The 12,251-nt window shown below is 46.2% G+C and overlaps 1 protein-coding gene across 1 annotated transcript in view; it reads right to left on the bottom strand.

The window, feature by feature from the left end:
- Positions 1–12,251, bottom strand: part of LOC126354735 (uncharacterized) — a 603,498-nt gene that overhangs the window by 127,411 nt on the left and 463,836 nt on the right. The window contains exon 4 of the mRNA XM_050004601.1: positions 10,003–10,146. Coding sequence (XP_049860558.1) covers positions 10,003–10,146 — 144 coding nt within the window. The remainder of the gene's footprint in view (positions 1–10,002; positions 10,147–12,251) is intronic.

Genomic DNA, 12,251 nt, shown 5'->3' with positions numbered 1-12,251 from the left:
GCACATTCACCCCTGACGACTTCACCACTCTCACAAATCGCGTCGATAACAACACATTGATATTTCTCTTTGTTCGGTACATTGTGCTGTAAATCTGCAAGTGCCTATTCTATCAGCGATAGCACATTCACTCCTGACGACTTCACCACTCTCACAAATCGCGTCGATAACAACACATTGATATTTCTCTTTGTTCGGTACATTGTGCTGTAAATCTGCAAGTGCCTATTCTATCAGCGATAGCACATTCACCCCTGACGACTTCACCACTCTCACAAATCGCGTCGATAACAACACTTTGATATTTCTCTTTGTTCGGTACATTGTGCTGTAATTCTGCAAGTGCCTATTCTATCAGCGATACCACATTCACTCCCGACGACTTCACCACTCTCACAAATCGCGTCGATAACAACACATTGATATTTCTCTTTGTTCGGTACATTGTGTTGTAAATCTGCAAGTGCCTATTCTATCAGCGATAGCACATTCACTCCTGACGACTTCACCACTCTCACAAATCGCGTCGATAACAACAGCAGTTCCCCCACGAAACTGCAGGTGAATGCCCTCTTCACTTCGATCTCTGAAGCGAAGCGCACGAGAACTTCCTTTGACGGTTCGCTGAAAGCTCCAGAATCAGTGAAACTCTAGCGAGCACCTGCGAATAGGAAATGAACACGCACAGATGGAAATTAATTGCACCTTGTGAACCCGAGACAGCGAAACGCCTTTTGTTGTTGTGGTCACGTTACCTCGACGCGCAATGGGTAATAGGAGCGGCGAGCGAATTTAAGAGATGGCACCAAGGTAGACTTCTAATTTAAATGCGCAAATTGAAATTCACTCGAAGTTTTTATCTTCATCTACATCTACATGATTACAGTGAACTTCATAATTAAGCGCCTGGCAGAGGTTTCATCGAACCACCTCTAAGTTACTTCTCAACCGTTCCACTCTTGAACAGCACGCGGGAAAAACGAACGCTTAAGTCTTTCCATGTGATCTTAGATTATTACTTTTATTTTACTACGAACATCATTCCTCCCTATGTAGGAGTGCGCCAACAAAATACACTCCTGGAAATGGAAAAAAGAACACATTGACACCGGTCTGTCAGACCCACCATACTTGCTCTGGACACTGCGAGAGGGCTGTACAAGCAATGATCACACGCACGGCACAGCGGACACGCCAGGAACCGCGGTGTTGGCCGTCGAATGGCGCTAGCTGCGCAGCATTTGTGCACCGCCGCCGTCAGTGTCAGCCAGTTTGCCGTGGCATACGGAGCTCCATCGCAGTCTTTAACACTGGTAGCATGCCGCGACAGCGTGGACGTGAACCGTATGTGCAGTTTACGGACTTTGAGCGAGGGCGTATAGTGGGCATGCGGGAGGCCGGGTGGACGTACCGCCGAATTGCTCAACACGTGGGGCGTGAGGTCTCCACAGTACATCGATGTTGTCGCCAGTGGTCGGCGGAAGGTGCACGTGCTCGTCGACCTGGGACCGGACCGCAGCGACGCACGGATGCACGCCAAGACCGTTGGATCCTACGCAGTGCTGTAGGGGACCGCACCGCCACTTCCCAGCAAATTAGGGACACTGTTGCTCCTGGGGTATCGGCGAGGACCATTCGCAACCGTCTCCATGAAGCTGGGCTACGGTCCCGCACACCGTTAGGCCGTCTTCCGCTCACGCCCCAACATCGTGCAGCCCGCCTCCAGTGGTGTCGCGACAGGCGTGAATGGAGGGACGAATGGAGACGTGTCGTCTTCAGCGATGAGAGTCGCTTCTGCCTTGGTGCCAATGATGGTCGTATGCGTGTTTGGCGCCGTGCAGGTGAGCGCCACAATCAGGACTGCATACGACCGAGGCACACAGGGCCAACACCCGGCATCATGGTGTGGGGAGCGATCTCCTACCCTGGCCGTACACCTCTGGTGATCGTCGAGGGGACATTGAATAGTGCACGGTACATCCAAACCGTCATCGAACCCATCGTTCTACCATTCCTAGACCGGCAAGGGAACTTGCTGTTCCAACAGGACAATGCACGTCCGCATGTATCCCGTGCCACCCAACGTGCTCTAGAAGGTGTAAGTCAACTACCCTGGCCAGCAAGATCTCCGGATCTGCCCCCCATTGAGCATGTTTGGGACTGTATCAAGCGTCGTCTCGCGCGGTCTGCACGTCCAGCACGAACGCTGGTCCAACTGAGGCGCCAGGTGGAAATGGCATGGCAAGCCGTTCCACAGGACTACATCCAGCATCTCTACGATCGTCTCCATGGGAGAATAGCAGCCTGCATTGCTGCGAAAGGTGGATATACACTGTACTAGTGCCGACATTGTGCATGCTCTGTTGCCTGTGTCTATGTGCCTGTGGTTCTGTCAGTGTGATCATGTGATGTATCTGACCCCAGGAATGTGTAAATAAAGTTTCCCCTTCCTGGGACAATGAATTCACGGTGTTCTTATTTCAATCTCCAGGAGTGTATTTTCACTCTGAGGATAAAGTCACTGTCTGAAATTCCACAGGAGATCTTGCAGCAAGAAAAACGCCTTTCCTTTTATGATTGCCACCCCAAATCGTTTATCGTATCCATAGCATCCTCTCACCTGTTTCGCAATATTAGACACATCAAAAAAAAGTTTTTCATCACCTCGGTTCCCAGAGTTCCGGAACCTGTACAGAAAATTGGAATGGAGATCAACATAAACATCATTTCCGCCCTTTTTATTGCTAATGAAAATCACACAATGCATGTTGTACCACCATACAGTGAGACCTTAAGAAGTGGTGGTCCAGACTGCTGTACACACCGGTATCTTTAATACCAGTAGCACGTCCTCTTGCATTGAGGCATGCCTGTATTCGTCGTGGCATACAATAAGTTCATCAAGGCACTGTTGGTCCAGATTGTCCTACTTCTCAACGGCGATTCGGTGTAGATCCCTCAGAGTGGTTGATAGGTCACATAGTCCATAAACAGCCCTTTTCAATCTATCTCAGGCTTGATCAATATGGTTCATGTCTGGAGAACATGCTGGACACTCAAGTCGAGAGATATCGTTGTCGTGAAAGAAGTTATTCACAAGATGTGCACGATGGCGGCGCGAATTGCCGCCCATGAGGACGAATGCCTCGCCAATATGCTGCCGATATCGTTGCACTATCGGTCGGAGGCTGGCATTCACGTATCCTACAGCCGTTACGCGCCTTCCGTGACCACCAGCGACATACGTCGGCCCCACACAATGCCACCCCAAAACAACAGGGAACCTCCAGCTTGCTGCACTCGCTGGACAATGTGTCCAAGACGTTCAGCCGGACCAGGTTGCCTCCAAAACGTCTGCGACGGTTGGTTTGATTGAAGGCATATGCGACACTCATCGGTGAAGAGAACCTGACGCCAATCCTGACGGTCCATTCGGCATGTCGTTGGGCCCATTTGTATCGCGCTGCATCGTGTCGTGGTTGCAGAGATGGACTTTGCCATGGACGTCGGAAGTGGAGTTGCGCATCATGCAGCCTATTGCGCACAGTTTGACTCGTAACACGACGTCCTGTGGCTGCTCGAAAAGCATTATTCAACATGGTGGCGTTGTTGTCAGGGTTCCTCCGAGCCATAATCAGTAGGTCCCGGTCATCCACTGCAGTAGTAGCCCTTGGGCGGTATGAGCGCGGCGTGTCGTCGACAGTTCCTGTCACTCTGTATCTCCTGCATGCCCGAACAACATCGCTTTGGTTCACTCCGAGACGCCTGGACACTTCCCTTGTTGAGAGCCCTTCCTGGCACAAATTAACAATGCGGACGAGACCGAACCGCGGTATTGACCGTCTAGGCGTGGTTGAACTACAGACAACACGAGCCGTGTACCTCCTTCCTGGTGGAATGACTGGAATTGATTGGATGTTGCACCCCTTCCATCTCATAGGCGCTGCTCATGCATGGTTGTTTACATCTTTGAGCGGGTTTAGTGACATCTCTGAACAGTCAAAGGGACAGTGTCTTCGATACAATATTTACAGTCAACGTCTATCTTAAGGAGTTCTGGGAACTGGGGGATGCAAAACATTTTTGATGTATGCACAAAACGAGCTGCCATTCTTTGTAGTTTATCGATGTCATCCGTAGATCCTATCTGATTCGGATTCCACACGGCTCAGCAGAAGAGGGAGCACAAGCGTGGTGTAAAGGAGTCTCCTTAGCAGACCTGTTGCTTTTACTCAGTGTGTTCCCAATAAATCGCAGTCTTTGGTTTGCTTTCCCCGTGACATTATTTATGTGGTCGTTCCAATTTAAGTTATTCATGTTTGTAATCCCTGAGTATTAATTGAACTGACAGACTTTAGATTTGAGCATTTTATCCTGTAACCGAAATTTTGCGGATTATCTTTAGTGCTCATGTGGATGACTTCATACTCTTCATTATTTAGAGTCAAGTGTCATTTTTTACACAATACAAATATATTGTATAAATCGTTTTGCAGTTTGTTTTGATCGTCTGATAACAGCATCATCTGCAGACAATCAAAGACGTTCTCTGCCTCGTGATGACTGGGTGTTGTGTGATGTACTTAGGTTAGTTAGGTTTAAGTAGTTCTAAGTTCTAGGGGACTGATGACCACAGATGTTAAGTCCCATAGTGCTCAGAGCCATTTGAACCATTTGAACAATCAAAGACGGCTGCTGAGATTGTCTCCTAAATCATTTACGTAGATCGGGAACAACAGAGGGCCTGTAAAACTTCCCTGGAGAACGTAAGACATTAAACTTGTTTTACTCTATGACTTTCTGTCAGTTGCAGCGGACTGTGACCTTTCTGACAGGAAATCACTAATCTTGTTGTGCAACCGAGGCGATACGCGATAGGCGAGTAATTTGATCAGAAGTCGCTTTTGAGGAACGGTGTTAAAGCCTTCTGGAAATATAAAAATATGTAATCAGTTTAACATCCCAAATCGATAGCACTTTTCACTTCGTGAGAATAAAGAGCTTGCTGTGTTTCGCGAGAACGATATTTTCTAAATCTGTGTTCACTATTTGTCAATAAATCGTTTTCTTCGACATAATTCATAGTGTTCGAACACACTACATGTTCCAAAATCCTACTGCAAATCGAGGTTCGTGATGTGGGTCTTTAATTCAGCTGATTGCTCCTAGTTCCTTTCTTGGTGTGACTTGCTACTTTCCAGTCTTTTGGTACGGATCTTTCTGTAAGCGAGCGGTTGTATATGATTGTTAAGTATGGAGCTACTGTATCAGCATACTCTGAAAGGAACCTGACTGATAATCCTGTAACCCCAGGTCTTGTCTTTACTAAGTGATTTAAGCTTTTTCGTTGCATCGAGGATGTCTACTTCTATCCTCAATCAAATAGGCGATATACTCCTGTGAAATCTGATGTCTCTGTTTGAAACACAGTGTAATTATTATATGAGGGGTATACGTTCTGCCTTTCCAGTCCCACCAATAGGGGCAACGCTGTAGAAAATTTCACGTAAAACAACTTTTACCTCGAGCTGAAAGAACCAGCGAAAGCAGTTAGTGGATAAGATTTTGAGTTTGAGAAGAGTGACGCAAAAACGCTCCTTAGAAAAAACTCTCCACACATACACGCCATCGGCGGGTACGTAACTGATAAGGAGAGCAGTTCTCTGCGACAGGTAGAACGGAAACTGGAGCGCATTGGTGATGTTGGTATTTAGTGTTGTTACGAGGCCTGGTAGTGTGTATAAGAGGTGTGGTCAGTGTCAGACGTTAAGTGCTCACTGAAGGACGTGGAGATGCGGCGTACCTGTGTGAGTCGGCGTTTTTAGCACTTGAAGAGTTTGGAAAGTGCCCCAGTGTGCGTATCCATTCGCCGACCGGTCAAATCTCGCAATATCCAGGTGTGTGTGTGTGCTGGCAGTGGTCCTATATTGTAGGACATGGGAACGTCAGGGCAGGCACAGTCGCTGTCAAGGCTCCGATCGACCACATCTGACCATTATATAACATTAATACTTGTCCCATAGATCCTGAATATTACATTTCCTAATGATGTGGAACATCTCAGTTCGACATAAGTTTTCTTTACACAATACTTTTTTTTTACAGTTGCTAATGCAGATCTAAAAATACACCTATTGAGTAGAAGGAGTTGTCATACAAAAATCCTTTTAATTTCTTTTCAAATTTTGATTGGCTATCTGTCAGACTTTTAACGCTATTTGGCAAATGAGCAAAGATTTTTCTGGGACCATAATTCACCTCTTTCTGTGCCAAAGTCAGGTTTAACAGAGAATAATGAAGATCACCCTGTCTTCTAGTGTCGTAGCTATGCACTAAGATAATAGTTTTGAATTGGGACAATAACAAATTTCATAAGTGAATATATGTATTGCGAAGGTACTGTGCACGTAGCAAGGTGATCTTGGGTGGCCTCCAGCTATTATTCTCATTACACTCTCTTGTGCAATGAATATTTTTTCTCCTAATGATGAACTACCCCAAATCTGATGCCGTGTGAAAGCATAGAATGAAAATAGGCGTAGTAGGCTACTTTACGGAAACGTTTATCACCAAAATTTGCAATAATCCTAACAGCATAAGTAGCTGAACCTAACATTTTGATCAATGCTTTTCTTCCAATTCAGTCTCTCAACCGTGCACACACCCATACTTTTGATATCCTGCTTTAGCAACAGACTTCTGTTCAATGTCTATATTTATCAATGGCGTTATGTCATTTACTGTACAGAATTGCATGTACTGTGTTTTCTCAAAATTTAGTGAGAGTCCAGTTGCAGAGAACCACGTAATAATTTTCAGGAAGACATTATTCACAATTTACTCAGCTAATTCTTGTTTGTTGGATGTGACTACTACACTTGTATCACCAGCGAAAAGAACAAGCTTTGCATCTTCACAAATATAGAGTGGCAATTCATTAAGACTGAACCCTGTGGGACACAGTTCTTCATACTTCCCCAGTTAATTCCAACCTTCTGCAGTCTTCCAGTTAAATATGAATAGCCATGTATGGTAGACGGGCCGTCCGGGGCGACTTGCCCGGGTCCGCGCGGCTCTCTCCGTCGGAGGTTCGAGTCCTCCCTCCGGAATGGGTGTGTGTGTTGTCTGTAGCGTAGGTTATTTTAAGTTAGCTTAAGTAGTGCGTAAGCTTAGGGACCGATACGCCAATATGGGGATGACGAATACACGCTTACAATGTGCGTTCACCGCGATGTCGCCAAACACGAATGCGACCAGCACGAAGCTGTAAACAGAACCTGGATTCATCCGAAAAAATGATGTTTTGCCATTCGTGCACCCAGGTTCGTCGTTGAATACACCATCGCAGGCGCTCCTGTCTCTGATGCAGAGTCAAGAGCAACTACAGCCATGGTCTCCGAGATGATAGTGCATGCTGCTGCTAACGTCGTCAAACTGTTCGTGCATATGGTTGTTGTCTTGCAAACGTCCCCATCTATTGACTCAGAGATTGAGACGTGGCTGCACGATCCGTTACAGCCATACGGATAAGATGCCTGTCATCTCGACTGCTAGTGATACGAGGCCTTTGGAATCCAGCACGGCGTTTAGTATTACCTTCCTAAACCCACCGATTCCATATTCTGCTAACAGTCATTGGATCTCGACCAACGCGAGCAGCAATGTCGCGATACGATAAACCGCAATCGCGATAGGCTACAATCCGACCTTTATCAAAGTCGGAAACGTGATGGTATGCATTCTCCTCCGTACACGAGGCATCACAATCACGTTTCACCAGGCAACTCCGGTCAACTGCTGTTTGTGTATGAGAAATCGGTTGGAAACTTTCCTCATGTCAGCATGTTGTAGGTGTCGCCAGCGGCGCCAACCTTGTGTGAATGCTCTGAAAAGGTAATCATTTGCATGTCACAGCATCTTCTTCCTGTCGGTTAAATTTCGTGTCTGTAACACGTCATCTTCATGGTGTAGCAATTTTAATGGCTAGTAGATTAGCAGTTTCTGTTGAAAAGCTGAGAGGATCGCTGAATAGTCCAACAAGCACGACGTAACCCCTTCATACATTTGCTAGTCATCCGAGAACAACCTAAGGACTCCGTGCAACATTCTGGGTCATCCAGCACCATTGACCGGATACTAGCTGCAGGTGGACTAGTGTATTGTCGTCGCATACATAGGTGGCCGTTAACACCACAAAGCGAACGACTATGTTTGAAGTGGTCCAATGTCCAGATGGACTGCTGGCGAATGGTAAGCCATCGCGTGTGATTTCAGCTCACAGCGGTAGTGATCGAGGCAGCCCTGATGGCACAACGATACATCACACGCATCCCGCGTCCCTATGTGTTAGCTGCCGTGCGACACTATCACGAAGCTATTTTTCAACAGGACAGTGCTGGTCTACGTCTACTTCTACATCTACATACACAATCCGCAAGCCACCCTACGGTGCATGATCAAGAGTATCTTGTATCACTGCTAGTCTGTGCTTTCGTGTTCTACTTACAACTAGACCGAGGGAAACACCACTGTCTACATGGTCCACATGTCTCAGCACGAACCTTAACTTCTCGTATCTTATCTTCGTGGTCCTTACACGACATTTACGTTATCGGCAGTAGACTCGTTCTGCAGTCTGCTTCAAATGTGTTCTCTAAGTTTACTCAATAGTGTACGGCGAAGAAAACGTCATCTCCCGTCAGGGGATTCAGATTTGAATTCGCGAAGCATCTCCGTAGCACTCTGTTGCGCTGACCTACCGGTAATAAATCTAGCGGCTCGCCTCTGAACTTTTTCGATATCTTCCTTTAATCCGACCTGCTGCGAAGCTCAAACACCCGAGCAGTACTCAAGAAGTTATCTCCTTCACGCTTTCTTAAAATTATCCTAGTAAAGCTGACTCGACCACTCGCTTTCCTTACTACTGCCCTTATATGCTCATTACATTTGATATCGCTTTGCAGCATATTTAAACAAAGTGACTGTCTCACGGCAGCAGACTACGAATGCCGTGTCGGAGCATTACAGGGTTGTTTTTCTCACTTATCTGCATTTCCTTACATTTTTCTACGATTAAAGCAACCTTCTATTCATCACACCAACTAAAAATTCTGTCTAAGTCATCTGGTACCCTCCTACAGTCACTCAACGCCACCTTCCCATACATCTCAGTGACACCAGCAAAAAGCCACAGATTGTTGCTCACGACCCGTCATATCATTTATTCATATAGAGAAAACTCTCACATGGCACGTGTCTCTGAGAACTGCCTGCGTGATGTTGAGGTACTTCTATTTCTAGCAAGATCTCCAGATATGTCCCCAATACGAAGCGTGTATGACCAACTCAGACGCCAAATCCGCCCCATTGCCAGTACCCAGGATATCATGCACCATTTACGACAGTTGTGGGCCGACTTGCCTCAGAAGGTTAGGCTAGTCTTGTTTAACGTCCCGTCGACAACGAGGTCATTAGAGACGGAGCACAAGCTCGGGTTAGGGAAGGATGGGGAAGGAAATCGGCCGTGCCCTTTCAAAGGAACCATCCCGGCATTTGCCTGAAACGATTTAGGGAAATCACGGAAAACCTAAATCAGGATGACTGGAGACGGGATTGAACCGTCGTCCTCCCGAATGCGAGTCCAGTGTGCTAGCCACTGCGCCACCTCGCTCGGTTTGCCTCAGAAGAAGTTGGAACTGCTTTATGACACCATTCTCAACTAAATCAGCGCACACATCCACGCCAGTGCGGATGCAACGTCTTTGATAAGTGGGCTCATGCTGTCAAGTTCTCTTTGTAAAATCGACTCCCCTTTGTAACCACTGAAATGACGTCACGTGCCCTCTGAATCCTTGAAATGTCATTTCGTTTCGCCCTCCCATTTGGAATTCTTATTTTCTTTTGTCAGGCAGCGTATAACAGTAAATTTTGTCATGCTGCTTTGTTTCACCTTTGTTTTCTGAGTGAACAGAAGTTAGCGAGTACTGCACGTCTGGGGCTTACCTCCCACGATGGAGTAGGTGGCGAGGATGTGCGCCATGCTGTTGGCGGGCGCCGTCAGGATGAGCCCCACGGCGCTCAGCACGCAGCCCACGAGCGCCACCTTGCGGTACGAGTAGATCTTGATCAGCGGGCCCACGAAGAGGCCTGAAACACAACGAGAAAGTGTCCGTGGGTCAGTACCTGGAGCTGCGCTGCTGATGGCGGCTCCTTGTAACTGTAGGTAGTAACTGGGGCCTGACAGCAGAGGATGTTACTTGGAGAAGGATGTGCGACAACTATGTGGGATGGAAATTATAAGTAGGATGTGCTTGTTACGAGATGAGTGGGATCGCAGCCGGAGCGAGCAAATGGTCAGTTCGTGTCTTGTTTTGGATGAGATAGAAAGAATGGGTCAAGGTTGGAACGAAGGGTAGGTATCATGGATGATTTCATTGTCTGGAGCATGGAAAGTGTTGGAGAGGAGGTTATATTGAGAAGGTTGTAAGATGACTACATGAGATGCAGCTGGTGGATCGGGATGTTGATGTTAGGAGGCCAATGCCAGCTGAGCTGAGCAAGGGGTGTTTGTTTGGCACGGAATGGGCAGGGTAGGTCATGGTAATAACAAAGACTAGAGTTGAGGAATGCGCTCATTGTCTTGGCTGTGAGACGTAATGAAGTTATATGGAGAATGGTGTGGAGTGACTGTATGGTATGGAACTGATTGGCAGGATAGAAGTGTTAGATGAGTGGGATTCCAGCTAGGCACGGAAATGATGGGTTCGAGCCCACATCTGTGGTGAGATGAGAAGAATGGGTCAAGGTTGGATCGAAGAGAGGAGTTCATGGTCTGGGGTATGGGAAGTATTGTAGAGGAGGTTATATTGAGAAGGTTGTGAGATGACTAGACGAGAAGGAGCTGGTGGGTCGGGATGTTGATGTTAGGAGATCAATGCCAGCTGAGCAAGGGGTGCTGATTTGGCATGGGATCGGCAAGGTAGGTCATGGTAATAACGAAGACTAGAGTTGAGGAATGCGCTCATTGTCTTGGGTGTGAGACGTAGTTAAGTTATATGGAGAAGGGTGTGGAATGACTGTATGGGATAGAACTAATGGGCAGGATATAAGTGTTAGGAGATGAGTGGGATCCCAGCTGGGCAAGGGGAAGGTCGTGTTCGAGCCTTCATTTGGGGTGGTACGGGCAGAATGTGTTAACGTTGCAAGGAAGTGTAGATTTCGAAGATGAGCCCGTGGCCTTGAACGCGGGAAGTATTGGAGGGGAGGCAGTGTGGAGGAGAATATAGGATTTATTTATTTATTGTATGGTATTATTAGAAATCACACTAATGAAGATAACAAAGGGTTAACTCATGAAGATACATCTAGGTTACAAATGTAGTTAAAAAACTATCAGTCTTACTCATAAAGTCTTCAAATTGTCCTGTGTAGGCTCACAGTGGATATATCTATCATCCTGCTGTCTGTCGTACATCGGAGGTGTGTTCAGATTTCATTTATACAATGAGTAGCAGGTTTTGCGTGGTTGGTTCTAATTCGTTTTAGAATTACGCTGGAATATCTGACGAGGTCAAATCAAGTAGTTATTTTCAGCGGTACATCGAAATTTCTTCAGATCCGCAGTTACATTATCTTCCCAGCCTATTGCAGTATTGCTCAATATCAGAGTTCTTATTTTAAAGGAATTTAACTTCCAAAAATGGTGATTTTATGGAGAGGAATTGTTTGATTTTTATGTTATCAGAAAGCGAATGAAAAGAAAGTTGTTGTTTATTCTGATTTTTTTCTAAATTCTCTAAGAAGTGTTCGTTGTCTTCGGAGTTATATTGGATGTATTTGACGTAATACTGGTAGGCAAATCATGGAAGTACTCTGATCCGTGGTTCGATATCTATTTTCTTGGTATGGGTGCTGATAACCCAGGTGGGGAGCAGTATTTTGCTACTGAAAAAACCAGACCTAAAGCTGTTCTTCGTAACACAGATGCCGAAGAGCCACATGTGGTGCTACATACCTTGTGTATCATATTATTTTGCAGCTCTGATTATCAGGCGCCATTGATAGCTTAACGTCCCTTGTATACTTAGGAGTTTTATACTGCGATTTAAGGTGACATTGCTGAAAGGAATTTTAAGTTCCAAGTTTGCAAGTTTATTGTTCAGAAGGAAGCACGAAACCTCCGGCTTGAATTAAATGGAATGGGGCCTCCATTTATTTAAAACGTTACCAGTTTCAGCCAAATCATTTATCAG

The sequence above is a fragment of the Schistocerca gregaria genome, chromosome 3, assembly GCF_023897955.1.
Source record: "Schistocerca gregaria isolate iqSchGreg1 chromosome 3, iqSchGreg1.2, whole genome shotgun sequence".
NCBI lineage: Eukaryota > Metazoa > Arthropoda > Insecta > Orthoptera > Acrididae > Schistocerca > Schistocerca gregaria.
Note: the sequence above shows the minus strand (reverse complement) of the source record. Positions and strands in the feature narration are given on the sequence as shown.